At 38.2% G+C, this 13,841-nt stretch overlaps 1 protein-coding gene across 7 annotated transcripts in view; it reads left to right on the top strand.

The window, feature by feature from the left end:
* Positions 1-13,841, top strand: part of LOC138692858 (ileal sodium/bile acid cotransporter-like) — a 79,919-nt gene that overhangs the window by 42,710 nt on the left and 23,368 nt on the right. For all 7 annotated transcript variants that reach the window (XM_069816143.1, XM_069816149.1, XM_069816146.1 and 4 more), the window contains exon 3: positions 7,624-7,798. In XM_069816143.1, the coding sequence (XP_069672244.1) occupies positions 7,624-7,798 (175 nt within the window). The remainder of the gene's footprint in view (positions 1-7,623; positions 7,799-13,841) is intronic.

Below are 13,841 nucleotides of genomic sequence, written 5' to 3'. Positions count from 1 at the left end.
TGACACCACATTTCAACACTTTTCAACAATTGATCTGTGTGTTGAGAATTTGATCAGGGTGTGTATAATTCATATTGTTCTAGTGTGTTGAGTTTTTGGTTTTTGGGTTCTCAATACACAGATCAATTTCAGAACACACACACTATTTGACACCACATTTCAACACTTTTCAACAATTGATCTGTGTGTTGAGAATTTGATCAGGGTATGTTTTAGTGTGTCTGTATAATTCATATTGTTCTAGTGTGTTGAGTTTTTGGTTTTTGGGTTCTCAACACACAGATCAATTTCAGAACACACACACTATTTGACACCACATTTCAACACTTTTCAACAATTGATCTGTGTGTTTAGAATTTGATCAGGGTGTGTATAATTCATATTGTTCTAGTGTGTTGAGTTTTTGGTTTTTGGGTTCTCAACACACAGATCAATTTCAGAACACACACACTATTTGACACCACATTTCAACACTTTTCAACAATTGATCTGTGTGTTGAGAATTTGATCAGGGTATGTTTTAGTGTGTCTGTATAATTCATATTGTTCTAGTGTGTTGAGTTTTTGGTTTTTGGGTTCTCAACACACAGATCAATTTCAGAACACACACTATTTGACACCACATTTCAACACTTTTCAACAATTGAACACACCAACACAGCAGGCAGCGAAATTCGAGATGATGCCGAGATCTAGTAGGCTCTGAGGATGGTGTGGTGAAGCACCGAAAAAGCTGTAAGCCACACATGCTTACACAATTAACACGAGTAAGAACGCCATTTAATCAATTATTTATATTCAAGTGTTAAAAGTAGTTTACGAAAGATTCAACATGTACAGTATTATTGTAACATGGATAATTAAGAGTCACTATGGCTAAACTGTTACGTATCTTATAAGTGGCTAAAATTGACCATTATTTGTGATTGAGGTATTAATGGACTTTTAGCCACGTGTAATATACAACGTTTTATCTCATAGTAATTATTGTAGTTATTTTTTTTTTTTGAGATGGAAAGATACGCTTACAAAGCATTGATCAGTGGACGCAACAAGCTGAAGACTTAATGTGAAAAGAAAAAGAAAAAGTTCCTTCTTATAATACAGAATGAGTGAAAAGTGACTTTCCCCAAACACTTCCTTACATTTAATTACATTCAATTTACATTTGACTACACATTCCTTTACAGATTTTGTTCAAAATGGGGGCCCTGTTTCTCGATACACAATTCACAACGTTCAGATACTGATTTACAGATGGCAGAACATAACTCACGATTTTAATAGATTTTCACGAATGACTGTTCGATCATCTGTCGCAACTGATGCAGATCAGATCCTGCGGTTTCTGAGCAAAAACAGGACACCCCACAGCGAAAAATCACATGGCGTCAGGTCGCTTGATTTAGTTGGCCATTTTTTTGTGCCACGACGGCCAATCCATTCATGGAATTGATGATTCAAGAAGACCCTCACTCCTACACCAAAATGAGGTGGTGCTGCATCCTGTTGCCATATCAACTGCATTTCGACAAAACGAGGGCTGTTTTCAAGACATGACATCGGAAAAACATACCAACCTCACGTATTCAGTTTTACTTCCTAGCTATGCAAATTCACATCGTTTTAAATTTGTTTTTAATATTTTGACAGGATATTTTAATGTTGCTGTGGATTATTAATATTGTCACTATGCCATATTACTCAAGTCATGTCATTTCCAAATGTAAAGCATGTTTTGTAATTGATTTTAGATGATATTTTGTTATATCTCGTACCTGAAGATGCCCTACAAAGGGCGAAAACGTTAGTATTAAGACTAAATACAGAAATAATACATCAATGTTCTCCTTTCATATGTAATTCAATGCTTAAGCCATAAGACGGAATAAATAATTAATTATATTTTGATATATATTATTAACACGAGGCTTAGCTGATTAGTCCCAACATGAATTGTAAATCGGAAAAACAGTTGACGCACGAACATGGTTGTCAACCTACTACTTATTACACCAGCTTTCAAGTTATGACATCTGTATATGTGTACAAGTGTGAAACCTAAAAATGAATATTGGGGAAAGCAACTTTTGACCCACCTTGTATATTAGTTAGCCATAATAAATAATAAATTGTTTAAAGCCCTAGCATGATGTAAGTTACTGGTCGGATATAAATGAATTATAGGTCTATACCCAGTAGCCTATTTCCATGAATTTTGTGTAGAAAACATCCAGGTGCACTGAATACAGAATAGGGCGAGGACCGCGTGGAAAACCACTTAGGCTTCTAAACTTTTGTTTCGATGATGTCACGAGTGACGTCATCTTATTACAAGAAAATGGGACAATCTCATAGAGTTCCGCTTAAAAGTTTAACGTTAAAATTATACCATACGAACAAAAATACTGAAAACATGTACTCTTCTTATTAGGTAGGCCTACTGCTGTGTTATAGCAACAACCAATACACAACTGCTAGCCCAGGCCTTAAGTTCTTACCACTCCAGAATTATTGATTGATTTTGTGATGTCTGGATCCGGGATGGACAATTTTAGGTTCATTGTACGCCCTATATCCGATGCTTGTCTAAATTCGACGGATGGTCCGGGTGACATTCGTGAATCCGATGCTGACAGGCGGGCTATCTTTCCTTGGCTCTGATCCCATCATTTACTGACTAGCCCGAATCCAGATCCCGGAACCCCAAGCCCTTAGAACCTAGATCAGCATCTACTTCCCTCACACTTCACCCCAGCCTATTTTTACTATTACAGATTATAGATGAAATGAGGGGCAAGTGGAGAGTATTGTTGGGATGAAGGAGGGATGAGGGAGTATCGTGACAAAACTCCTCTGCACCACAAATTCTACCCAGGCCTGACCAAGAGTTGAACCCAGGCCGCCTGTGCGCTAGAACTACTGCGTGTTCAGTTCAAAGTGTGTCATGGCTCGCTGTATGACGTCATGTGGCTAGCCGATGAGCCTAGACAATTCAATCTTCCTACACTTCCGCAGAGGCGTATAACCTATGTGCCAGAGAAGTTGCCTGGCAAGTACGGCGTTCATTCTGAAGAGTACTTACCGATACGTACGCTAACTCCAGTAGTGACAGTAATGTGAACTGTTTGGAAACACGTACTGGAGTGAGTTTTTTTTCTTACTGTCGGGATATGGGGAGAGGTTTAAGACGATTACTATCGTATTTGTTGACATTAACTTCGACGGTCAACATGGACACGGAGCATTTGATTTGTGTTGTGGAATGTTACCGTACGCAACCGATGATAACAAATACCCTGCGTACGACTTGCCGCACAAAACACAATTCGAAAGAGGTTATGGTAGCACACAGACCGTACAGACCGCCATCTGTTGCTACGACGTTCAAGTTATACCGTACACGTTCTCAAGTTCAGATTAAACGCCTTGATTAATAGGCAACTTCTCTGACATAAAAGCTGAAACTCGCTTCAGATCGCTGACTCACAACGGTGACGTCATGACACGCTTTGAAATGAACACCCAGCATAGCTAAAGACGCAGCTCACTCCAGAATGAACGGCAGTATAAATCAAGTTATGTAACTGATAATGAGCGGATGGGCAAACCTGCCACCGACCGTTGAACGTTTAGAATATTCCACATTTGAAGCCAGCAGACAATTTCTGACGTTTTCTAATGTAGGTCTGTTTCTTCAGATTAAGAAATCTAAGATAAATATAAATTTTGAATATCAAAAAAATTGTTTGGTAAAAAATGATCTTGTGAATTATTTCAATGCTATAGTTTGATAGTCTCTAATTAATTCCGCAAGGAAGCATTTCCGGATCTGTATTATTCATAGAACATATTTTCTATCTAGGTATGAGAGAAATTTAGCTAACTAGCTAGCTAGTAGGCAAAACAAGTATAAATTAAAATTATAAAACAAAAATGTTTCTAGCCACTACCGTAAGAGCCAGGCTCGTGTACGGTGAGGTCTTAGCCAATAATATAACATAAAATTTACAAGGACAGTTTATTAAATACAGAAATTAACTTAATTCAATTAAATACCTTACTCTATGCCGATGATCAAGTCATAATTTCCAATTCAGAGGATAATTTACAAAGAGGATTATATACATTAAATAAAATATTAAAAGATTTTGGGATGGAAATTTCAGCACAAAAATCAAAAGTAATGGCATTTTTAGGACAAGACCCAGTCAGAAGTAAGATAATACACAATAACCAATGCCTCGAACAAGTGCAAAATTTCAATTATCTGGGTTGTGAAATATCTTATCAAAATGAAAAAGATGTGAAGAAGAAAATTACCAAATTTACACAAATTCTAGGAATAATAAACAATACATTAAAAGCTAAATTAGTACAAAAATCTACAAGAATAAAAATATATAATACACTAGCATTACCCTCCCTTTTACACGGAAGCGAGATTTGGATATTAAAGAAAAAAGACATGAACAGAATCAAAGTAACGGAAATGAAATTTTTCAGGAGGACAGCAGGATATACTCTTTTAGACCGAAGAAGGAATAAAGAAATTTTAGAACAATTAGAAGTAAGTTAGAGTCAGTAGAAGAAAAAATCAGCAGATACAAATTCAATTGGCTAGATCATGTAAGAAGAATGGAAAATTCAAGAATCCCAAAAATTATGATGCAGTATAAACCTAAAGGACATCGTCGACCAGGAAGACCTTTTAGAAGACTGCTAGATGGGGCCGAAACAGGTCTACAGAGGCCTAATTCGTGAAGGATGATGATGATGATGAACTTAATTCAAACCGATAAATAACACACAAAAGCAAAATAAAAAAAGAAAGAGAAAAAGAGCGAAAAAAACACATTTAATATAAATTGACGATCGGACAGAATATAGTCGACAGAAATAAAGGGTAAAAAATACACACATTTGTTGATATTATATATCGTGAATAATTTTATAATTTTTTTTAAAGGTTCAATTTTAAAATATTTCAAATTTGGAAAATGGTTTGTAATTTTATTATAAAGTCTTGGGCCGAAACTAGCACCATGTTTAAGAGCTACACTTGTATGATATTTAGGCTCAATTAATGGGAAAGTAGACTTCTGTCTTCGAGTACGGTATTCATGTCGATTAGATTTATGCTCCCAGAGTTCAATGTACACATTTCAGTTACATTCTGTGTTGCACATTAAATACAGTATAACTAGATCACAAATTCGTGAGATGTACCTGGTAGCCACAAATATGAAATAACGCATTAATTTTGTTAGTAAACTATTACAATGTAAATTAAGGTCAAAGAAAGGTCGGACGATAGCGGTCATATTACTTATTCATGCAATGCTAGATGTCGGTCATTACGCTGAATTGCATTAGACTAGGGTTGTCCACGTTAATTTCCGCTACTTAATCTGCACTTGCTCCTACTGAACAAACTAGAAGATCCCTTATTCAATTCACGAGTAATTGACAGACCGTATACAGAGTGGAAGAGGAGTAAATAGGGTCCTCTTGAGAGATGAATGCGGGTACGTAGTGAGTTAAACGTGTAAGTCTAACATCAATGTGGTCTTTTGTTAATGGGTTTTGAGAAAAACAGCATTTTAGTTGAATTTTGGAATGTGTATTCTAGGAAAGAGATTCACTATCACCTTTACTTTTTAACTTAGCTCTAGAATATGCCATTAGGAAAGTTCAGGATAACAAAGAGGGTTTGGAATTGAACGGGTTACATCAGCTTCTTGTCTATGCGGATGACGTGAATATGTTAGGAGAAAATCCACAAACGATTAGGGAAAACACGGAAATTCTACTTGAAGCAAGTAAAGCGATAGGGTTGGAAGTAAATCCCGAAAAGACTAAGTATATGATTACCGGTATGTCTCGTGATCAGAATATTGTACGAAATGGAACTATAAAAGTTGGAGATTTATCCTCGAAGAGATGGAAAAATTCAGATATCTTGGAGCAACAGTAACAAACATAAATGACACTCGGGAGGAAATTAAACGCAGAATAAATATGGGAAATGCCTGTTATTATTCGGTTGACAAACTTTTGTCATCTAGTCTGCTGTCAAAAATTCTGAAAATTAGAATTCATAAAACAGTTATATTACCGGTTGTTCTGTATGGCTGTGAAACTTGGACTCTCACTTTGAGAGAGGAACAGAGATTGAGGGTTTTTGAGAATAAGGTTCATAGGAAAATATTTGGGGCTAAGAGGGATGAAGTTACAGGAGAATGGAGAAAGTTACACAACACAGAACTGCACGTATTGTATCCTTCACCTGACATAATTAGGAAATTAATCCAGACGTTTGAGATGGGCAGGGCCTGTAGCACGTATGAGCGAATCCAGAAATGCATATAGAGTGTTAGTTGGGAGGCCAGAGGGAAAAAGACCTTTGTGGAGGCCGAGACGTAGATGGGAAGATAATATTAAAATGGATTTGAGGGAGGTGGGATATGATGATAGAGACTGGATTAATCTTGCTCAGGATAGGGACCAATGGCGGGCTTATGTGAGGGCGGCAATGAACCTCCGAGTTCCTTAAAAGCCAGTAAGTAAGTATTCTAGGAAAACGGAAGACGTTGGAGAGGTGATGGAGGATTTTGTAGAGCAAATACGAAGGCGCTTCAAAAAGTAAGGTACAGCTGGCGCCAACGTTTTTGGCGTGGGTCGTAAATTATAGCGCCCAGTTTGTGAGCATGTTGCTAGTGCAGCTGAGAATGGTACCACTTCCTATACACGTAACATCAGCCATTTGTCAAACACAGTTGTCAGACTGACTGCGGTAAAGGTAAGACACTAGCACTTAACGTTTCCATTACTTATTTCACACGCCAAAAACGGTGACGCGGACTGTAACAAGAGCTCTCATGGTCGAACTTCATTTCACAGGCAGATATATTGATACACAGTAGTAGGGCACTATAGTACGCATTACTTTTCAACATAGTCACTATGCTTGTCAAAACACTTGTTCTAACGGCAGACCAAGACATAGAAGAAATCTGAGTCAAGTCCTTGAAGCCACGTCATGATAGCTTGCTGAACGACCATATCGGTGTTGAATCGCTTACCACCTAGGTGTTTCTTGAACGGCCCGGAAAGATGAAAACCACTGGGTTCCAGGTCTGGGCTGTAGGGAAATGGTGCAGTACTTCCCACCGGAAGCGCCGTTTCCGTAACATGACATTCGTACATCTAAAAAATTTGACGTTGAATTTTTGCTGGTAAAGTGCCCTTTAGACACAAAAACCGGATCACACTACACACTTCCATGTTTGACCATGTTTCCGTGCGCGCAATCATCTTACAACTGACATTGCGAGGATCTGACCAACCCTGGGTCATAAGCTTGAAATGGTGGAACCAAAAAGGTGTACTAGTATGGCCGTCAAATTACCCATAGTTCATCTCTTTTTCCAGTGTGTTCAGTAAATTTTTAGAAAAAAGGTTCATCATTTCTTAACTTTTTAAATAAAAAATTTGAAAAAATAGAAACTATTATTCATAAAATTCTGAAAAAAAAAATACGTGAAAGTTACAGGCAATTCAGTGACATAATGTTATTTCTCATTCGCCCCCCTTTAAGGTAGTATTTTCATTATGTTGCAGCTCAGTTTTGCTCTGGGGAAAGCTTTGTTTTCCGACTCTGTCCCCATGCAACTGGGAATGTTCTTCACTGGAGTCAGCCCTGCAGGTGGCGCTTCCAATATATGGACCTACATTCTAGGAGGAAATCTTAATCTCAGCATTACGATGACAACAATTAGTACCTTTGCTGCCTTCGGTAAGTATCAGACTTTTTAATCACTTTATTAAGGCAACCGAAGTGCATGTAGCCTAATAGGAAGGTAGACGCAACATCATCGTGAAGGAATTTAATGTGATTGTAATGTTTCATTAAAACATTTCAGAATAATTTACTTAATAGTTTTCTAGGACTCTTGGAGATCGTTTCTGTTAATTCTTTGGTCGGCGGGAAAAGGCACATAAGTAAAAAAAATAATAATTTTTCAGGAGAGACTTTCGTTTTAATTTACTCTTAACTGAATATAGGTATAATAGTGAAATTCATGTATGTTAAAGTAAGACCCTTTTCAATTTAAAATACAAGAAAATGTATTATTTAAAAAATTAGAAAAAATATTAGACTTATGTGAATAGGTACAACAGAAAAATCGACTTTTTTTTACTTATGTGCCTTTTCCCGCCGAGCAAAGAATTGTTCTTAAATGTTACGGTAAACACAAGCAGTGGCGAAGCTCTTAAAAAACTTTTGAGTTATACATAGTAACGGTAGGCCTATAAGTTGGTAATAACGATGCATCGTAATACTTGGTTTCATTCGAACCTTCCATATATTAAGGTCACTGTTGGCAGTCATTCCAGGATGGAGAGTTCAGTGCGAGGCTTGTGACAGAAGCCTCTAAATGCATGGCTACGACTTGACTCGCAAGCTTGAGGGTGGACCGGAGAGGGGGTATTTATTCGCTACATCTCAATACGAAACGTGGCTAGCATCACCTTCACAATAATATGTTGCGCTATATTAGTATTCTGTGAATGCACTGTATTGTTGAGTGTTAGTTTAATCAAAAGTGCATGCATGTATGCTACATATTAATTTTATGTAAAATGGCTCATACTGAGAGAAGATTGAAGTCATTATTTTTAGAATTAAAAGAGAAATCGTTTTCAGGTTGGATGTATGAAACAAAATATGCATAAAAAGATAGGAGATCGACGTAATTACATGTTAAAATAGCGGATGGAGGAAGACAAAATAGAAAATTTCAATTTTCAAGGTATAAGAAATATCCTTAGCTAACAGGGTACTCTGAGAGAAATAAATTATATTCTTATGCCTGTATTCTGTTTGGGAATAAAAATGAGTGGTCATCATCATCATCTTGTGAGGTCTGTGTCACAAAACATTTGATAGAAAAGCGGAGAAACATCTGCTGTATAAAAAGATATAAGGTAAGCAGATTTATTTAGGCTACCCAGTATGTACACCTTAGCTTCGCCACTGCTTACGGTATTGCCTTTTCTTTTATAATTATCTGCTACGACAAAAAGTACCGCAATTCTCGCCCGTGTGCCTGCAAGAGAACGTAGTTTTATTATTGCCAAGTCATGATCGCACATTTTAGTAATTACACTTGCACAGAACTGTGTCAAGGTGAAGTTCTAACATTTCACTACTGTTATTATGTGGCTGACAATGTGCAGCTCATTCTAAGAACTCTACGAAAGGAGTTTGACCACGGAGAATGGAAACAACTTTCTTTCTGTAATTTCTCTAAACTGTTTTGTATAGCTTTCTTACAAGTCGATATTAGTTGCTATCTCATTTCATTCTTTATGAACACAGAGAAAAGGTCTGTTAATAATTTTAATTTGTTGATCTTGGTTGACGTACTTCAACAGCCGAGGAAATTCCTTAGCGTGGCTTCCTTTAGAAAATATGTAAATTTGGAAGGCCCTTTTCGTGGGTTCATGGCACTTGAAAGAACTCTGGCTGGAATGAGAGGGTTTGGCGCGGAATTTACCGGACCTTCCAAATTCAATTCTGCTATTCATCATCTTCGTGGATCCACACCTGTGGAGTAACGGTTAGCGCGTCTAGCCGCGAAACCAGGTGGCCCGGGTTCGATTCCCGGTTGGGACAAGTTACCTGGTTGAGGTTTTCTCCGGAGGTTTCCCTCAACCTAATATGAGCAAATGCTGGGTAAGTTTCGGTGTTGGACCCCGGACTCATTTCACCGGCATTATCACCTTCATCTCATTCAGACGCTAAATAACCTAAGAGGTTGATAAAGCGTTGTAAAATAACTAACTAAAATTAAAAAAAAAATTTCGTCTGTCATCCTATAATCCGGAATTATGACTTGTATATTACAAGTGCCCCTGTAGTAAAAGTAGAATTATTTACACCTTCAAACTCGGTCCAGGAAGATCAATTTAGTTACCAGTACAAAATACTATTGCAGTTATCCTTCTTATTCAGTCATCTAGCATTACTGAAATCTTTAGTTGGCTGTGAGATTATGAGGCACATTTCCCGTGGAGAATTTAATCTTCTTCAGAAAGGACACGAGAATGTATATAAAAGATACATACTAGTAGAGTCAGAAAGTACCGGAACTTCGGATGGCAACCCCATGCTCTATGGCAACTTCTCTGCCTTGTCCGTGTGGTATGTGACCTACTTTCTAGGCGTATAGACTCAGTGCAAACATGTGTAGATACCTTTGTTGCAGATTGCATATAACCATTTACACAACACCGCCTTCAAAGTGTCCACACCTGTGGAGTAACGGTTAGTGCGTCTAGCCGCGAAACCAGGTGGCCCGGGTTCGATTCCCGGTCGGGGCAAGTTACCTGGTTGAGGTTTTTTCTGGGGTTTTCCCTCAACCCAATATGAGTAAATGCTGGGTAACTTTCGGTGTTGGACCCCGGACTCATTTCACCGGCATTATCATCTTCGTCTCATTCAGACGCTAAATAACCTAAGCTGTTGATAAAGCGTCTAAAATAACCTACTACTGCTGCTGTCTTCAAAGTACGCCCCCCTGGGCAGTAACACACTTCTGCCAGTGTCCGTACAACTTCTCGAAACATTCCTGCGGCCCATCTTTGATCACTTCTCGCAGAGCGCTTGTCGCATGAATATTCACCTCTTCGACTGACGCAAACCGCCGTCCCTTGAGTAGGGATTTGACCTTTGGAAATAAGTAGAAATCTGCTGAAGTAAGATCTGGAGAACATGGTGGCTGTGGAAGGACAGGTATTTGTGTTGTGCGAGGAATTCGCTCACCAGGAGCAACTGATGTGCTGACAGCTGGAATAGCTTTCTGGGAACTTTTCCCGAAATTTGCGTCTTGTCGCCGCGCAAGATTTTCATTTGCATATGTATACTGAGTGTTCAGTTCAAAGTGTGTCATGGCTCGCTGTATGCCGTCATGTGGCTAGTCGATGAGCCTAGAGAATTCAATCTTCCTACACTTCCGCGGAGGTGTATTACCTATGTGTCAGAGAAGTTGCATAGCAAGTACGGCGTTCATTCTGAAGAGTACTTACTGATATGTACGGTAACGCTGGTAGTGGCAGGAATGTGAACTGTTTGGAAACATATACTGAGGTGAGTTTTTTTTTGTTACTGTCGGGATATGGGGAGAGAATTAAGACGATTACTTACATACAGTATTTGTTGACATTAACTTCGACGGTCAACATGGACACGGAGCATTTGATTTGTGTTGTGGAATGTTGCTGTACGCAACCGATGATAACAAATACCCTGCCTACGACTTTGCCGCGCAAAACACAGTTCGAAAGAGGTTATGGTAGCACACAGACAGTACAGAACGCCATCTGTTGCTACGACGTTCAAGTTATACCGTACACGTTTTCAAGTTCAGATTGAACGCCTTGATTAATAGGCAACTTCTCTGACATAAAAGCTGAAACTCGCTTCAAATCGCTGACTCACAACAGTGACGTCATGACACTTTGAAATGAACACCCAGTATATTGTATAGAAAAGTACGTTCACGTAATTAATAAGTCAACTCATTACAACAATAGCCTGCACGGAGCACTTTAAACTTAACGTGGACTTTTAAGATTACAGCTTTCACCGCCAACTTACTTCTCACAATACAATTAAAGGGAAACTACAGTGTCATTCATTGCTTGCGCGCCGAGAATGCGGACGATGATCATGCCATACCTTGGTGGAGAACGACTCCTGCAAAACCGAGCATCTCCAACTAGCCTCACTGTATAATCACTGATTAACTCTTAAGTTAGCCTATTTAAATTAATAAATAACGACTTTACTGTGTTAAAATTTTAAATAAATATGTTATTTTACCTGACTGGCTAGTTTCGATGTGTTTTACATCATCTGTTGAATCCTAGTTGTAGGACCTTTATTTAAAATGTTAACACAGTAAAGTTGTTATTTATTAATTTAAATGATTTGTTGATTGTCAAACTTATTCGTGTTAATTTACATAAGCAACTGTGGCTTACAGTTGTTTCGGTGCTTCTTCACACCATCCTCAGAGCGTACTAGATCTCGGCGTCATCTCGAACTTCGCTTCCTGTTGTGGGGGTGCGTTTGCATGTTGAAAAGTGGAGTCAAATAGTGTGTGTGTTCTGAAATGATCTGTGTGTTGAGAATTTGATCAGGGTGTGTTTTAGTGTGTGTATATTTCATATTGAATAATTTCGTGGGAAAAATTGTTCTGGGGCCGGGTATCGAAACCGGGACCTTTGGTTAAACGTACCAACGCTCTCCCACTGAGCTACCCGGGAACTCTACCCGACACCGATCCAATTTTTCCCCTCTATATCCACAGACCTCAAAGCGAGCTGACAACAGTCAAGCAGGTCCCGGTTTCGATACCCGTCCCCGGAACAATTTTTCCCTCGAAATTATTCAAATTAACTTTACAGGGAGTTATTCCTGAAAGCTTAATTTGCATAATACACGTCACTGTACGTAACAGAAAACCACAATTTAAAGTCACACAGAGTTAGTGTGCACTCAAATGTTGGTTGCTTGACTGTTGTCAGCCCGCTTTGAGGTCTGTGGATATAGAGGGAAAAATTGGATCGGTGTCGGGTAGAGTTCCCGTGTAGCTCAGTGGGAGAGCGTTGGTATGTTTAACCAAAGGTCCCGGTTTCGATACCCGGCCCCGGAACAATTTTTCCCTCGAAATTATTCAAATTAACTTTACAGGGAGTTATTCCTAAAAGCTGAGCTGAATTTGCATATTTCATATTGTTCTATTAATTTAAATAACTTAAGAGTTAGTCAGTGAAGAAAATTGCGTTATAAAGTTTAAAGGACCAGAGCTTGCAATTTTTTTTTTTACAAATGACGGCAGAAACAGCTGATTGAATGGACGTATCTGCATGAAAATTCGTGGAGAGATTCTCTGAACCATATACGATTGTTTAATGTTAAAAACGAAAAATCGATTTTTTAAAATAAAATTGATCAAATTTCGCCTCAGTGTATCCTTGAAAACGGATATTTCCTGTGTATTAATTGAATATCCCCGTCCCCAGAATAAGGGTATACGGTGCATGGTTTCCCTGTGCACTTATACCCTTATTCCGGGGGAGGGGGTATTCAATTATTATAATTTACAGATTCTGTAAGGTACTATTATTTTATAGATTTGTGAAACAACCCGCGAAAATTTGCTTGGGCTAAAAATTATATTACTATTTTGTTTTCTTGAAGATGACCTCTCAGAGTTCCGTATTGTTCGAGAGTATGAGTTGATTGACATCAGTTTTTCATAGTTGATGAAAGAAAACCAGGTTAGTATGAACAGTGACAATGATTCACCTTCCTGTTCCACCCGCACACAGATAGACTTTTGTGCCAAGAATAGTATTTCCATTACCAGTGGAATCTATTATAGCCATTCTCGTCCATGCCCACTTGCTGTATGTGTTGGATTAAACGTTTAATGACAGGACGTTAGTTTCCTACCACATAGGAAGTCAGAGTGCAATTGGACAATACACTTATGTACAGTAACACACACAATCTGTCGACGTCCAAAGTGTACTGAGTCGATCACAATGAAGGAAATACTGCTGTTTCTTAAATTGATTATGAATTGTAACATGTTACGTTGATGATTTTTGTGGCATTTGATTTTTATCAAAGATTCGCGTGTTATTACCATTATTAATGACAATTTAGGAGTTATATCTCTCTCTATACCGGTACTCTGTGAGTCAAGATGTCAAGCTGTTACGAAAAACTAATTTAGAAAAATGCTTCATGATTCTCAGAAATT

Source organism: Periplaneta americana, chromosome 17 (genome assembly GCF_040183065.1).
Source record: "Periplaneta americana isolate PAMFEO1 chromosome 17, P.americana_PAMFEO1_priV1, whole genome shotgun sequence".
NCBI classification, from domain to species: Eukaryota; Metazoa; Arthropoda; class Insecta; order Blattodea; family Blattidae; genus Periplaneta; species Periplaneta americana.
The sequence above is the reverse complement of the archived record's forward strand: the minus strand, read 5'-3'. Positions and strand labels throughout refer to the sequence as shown.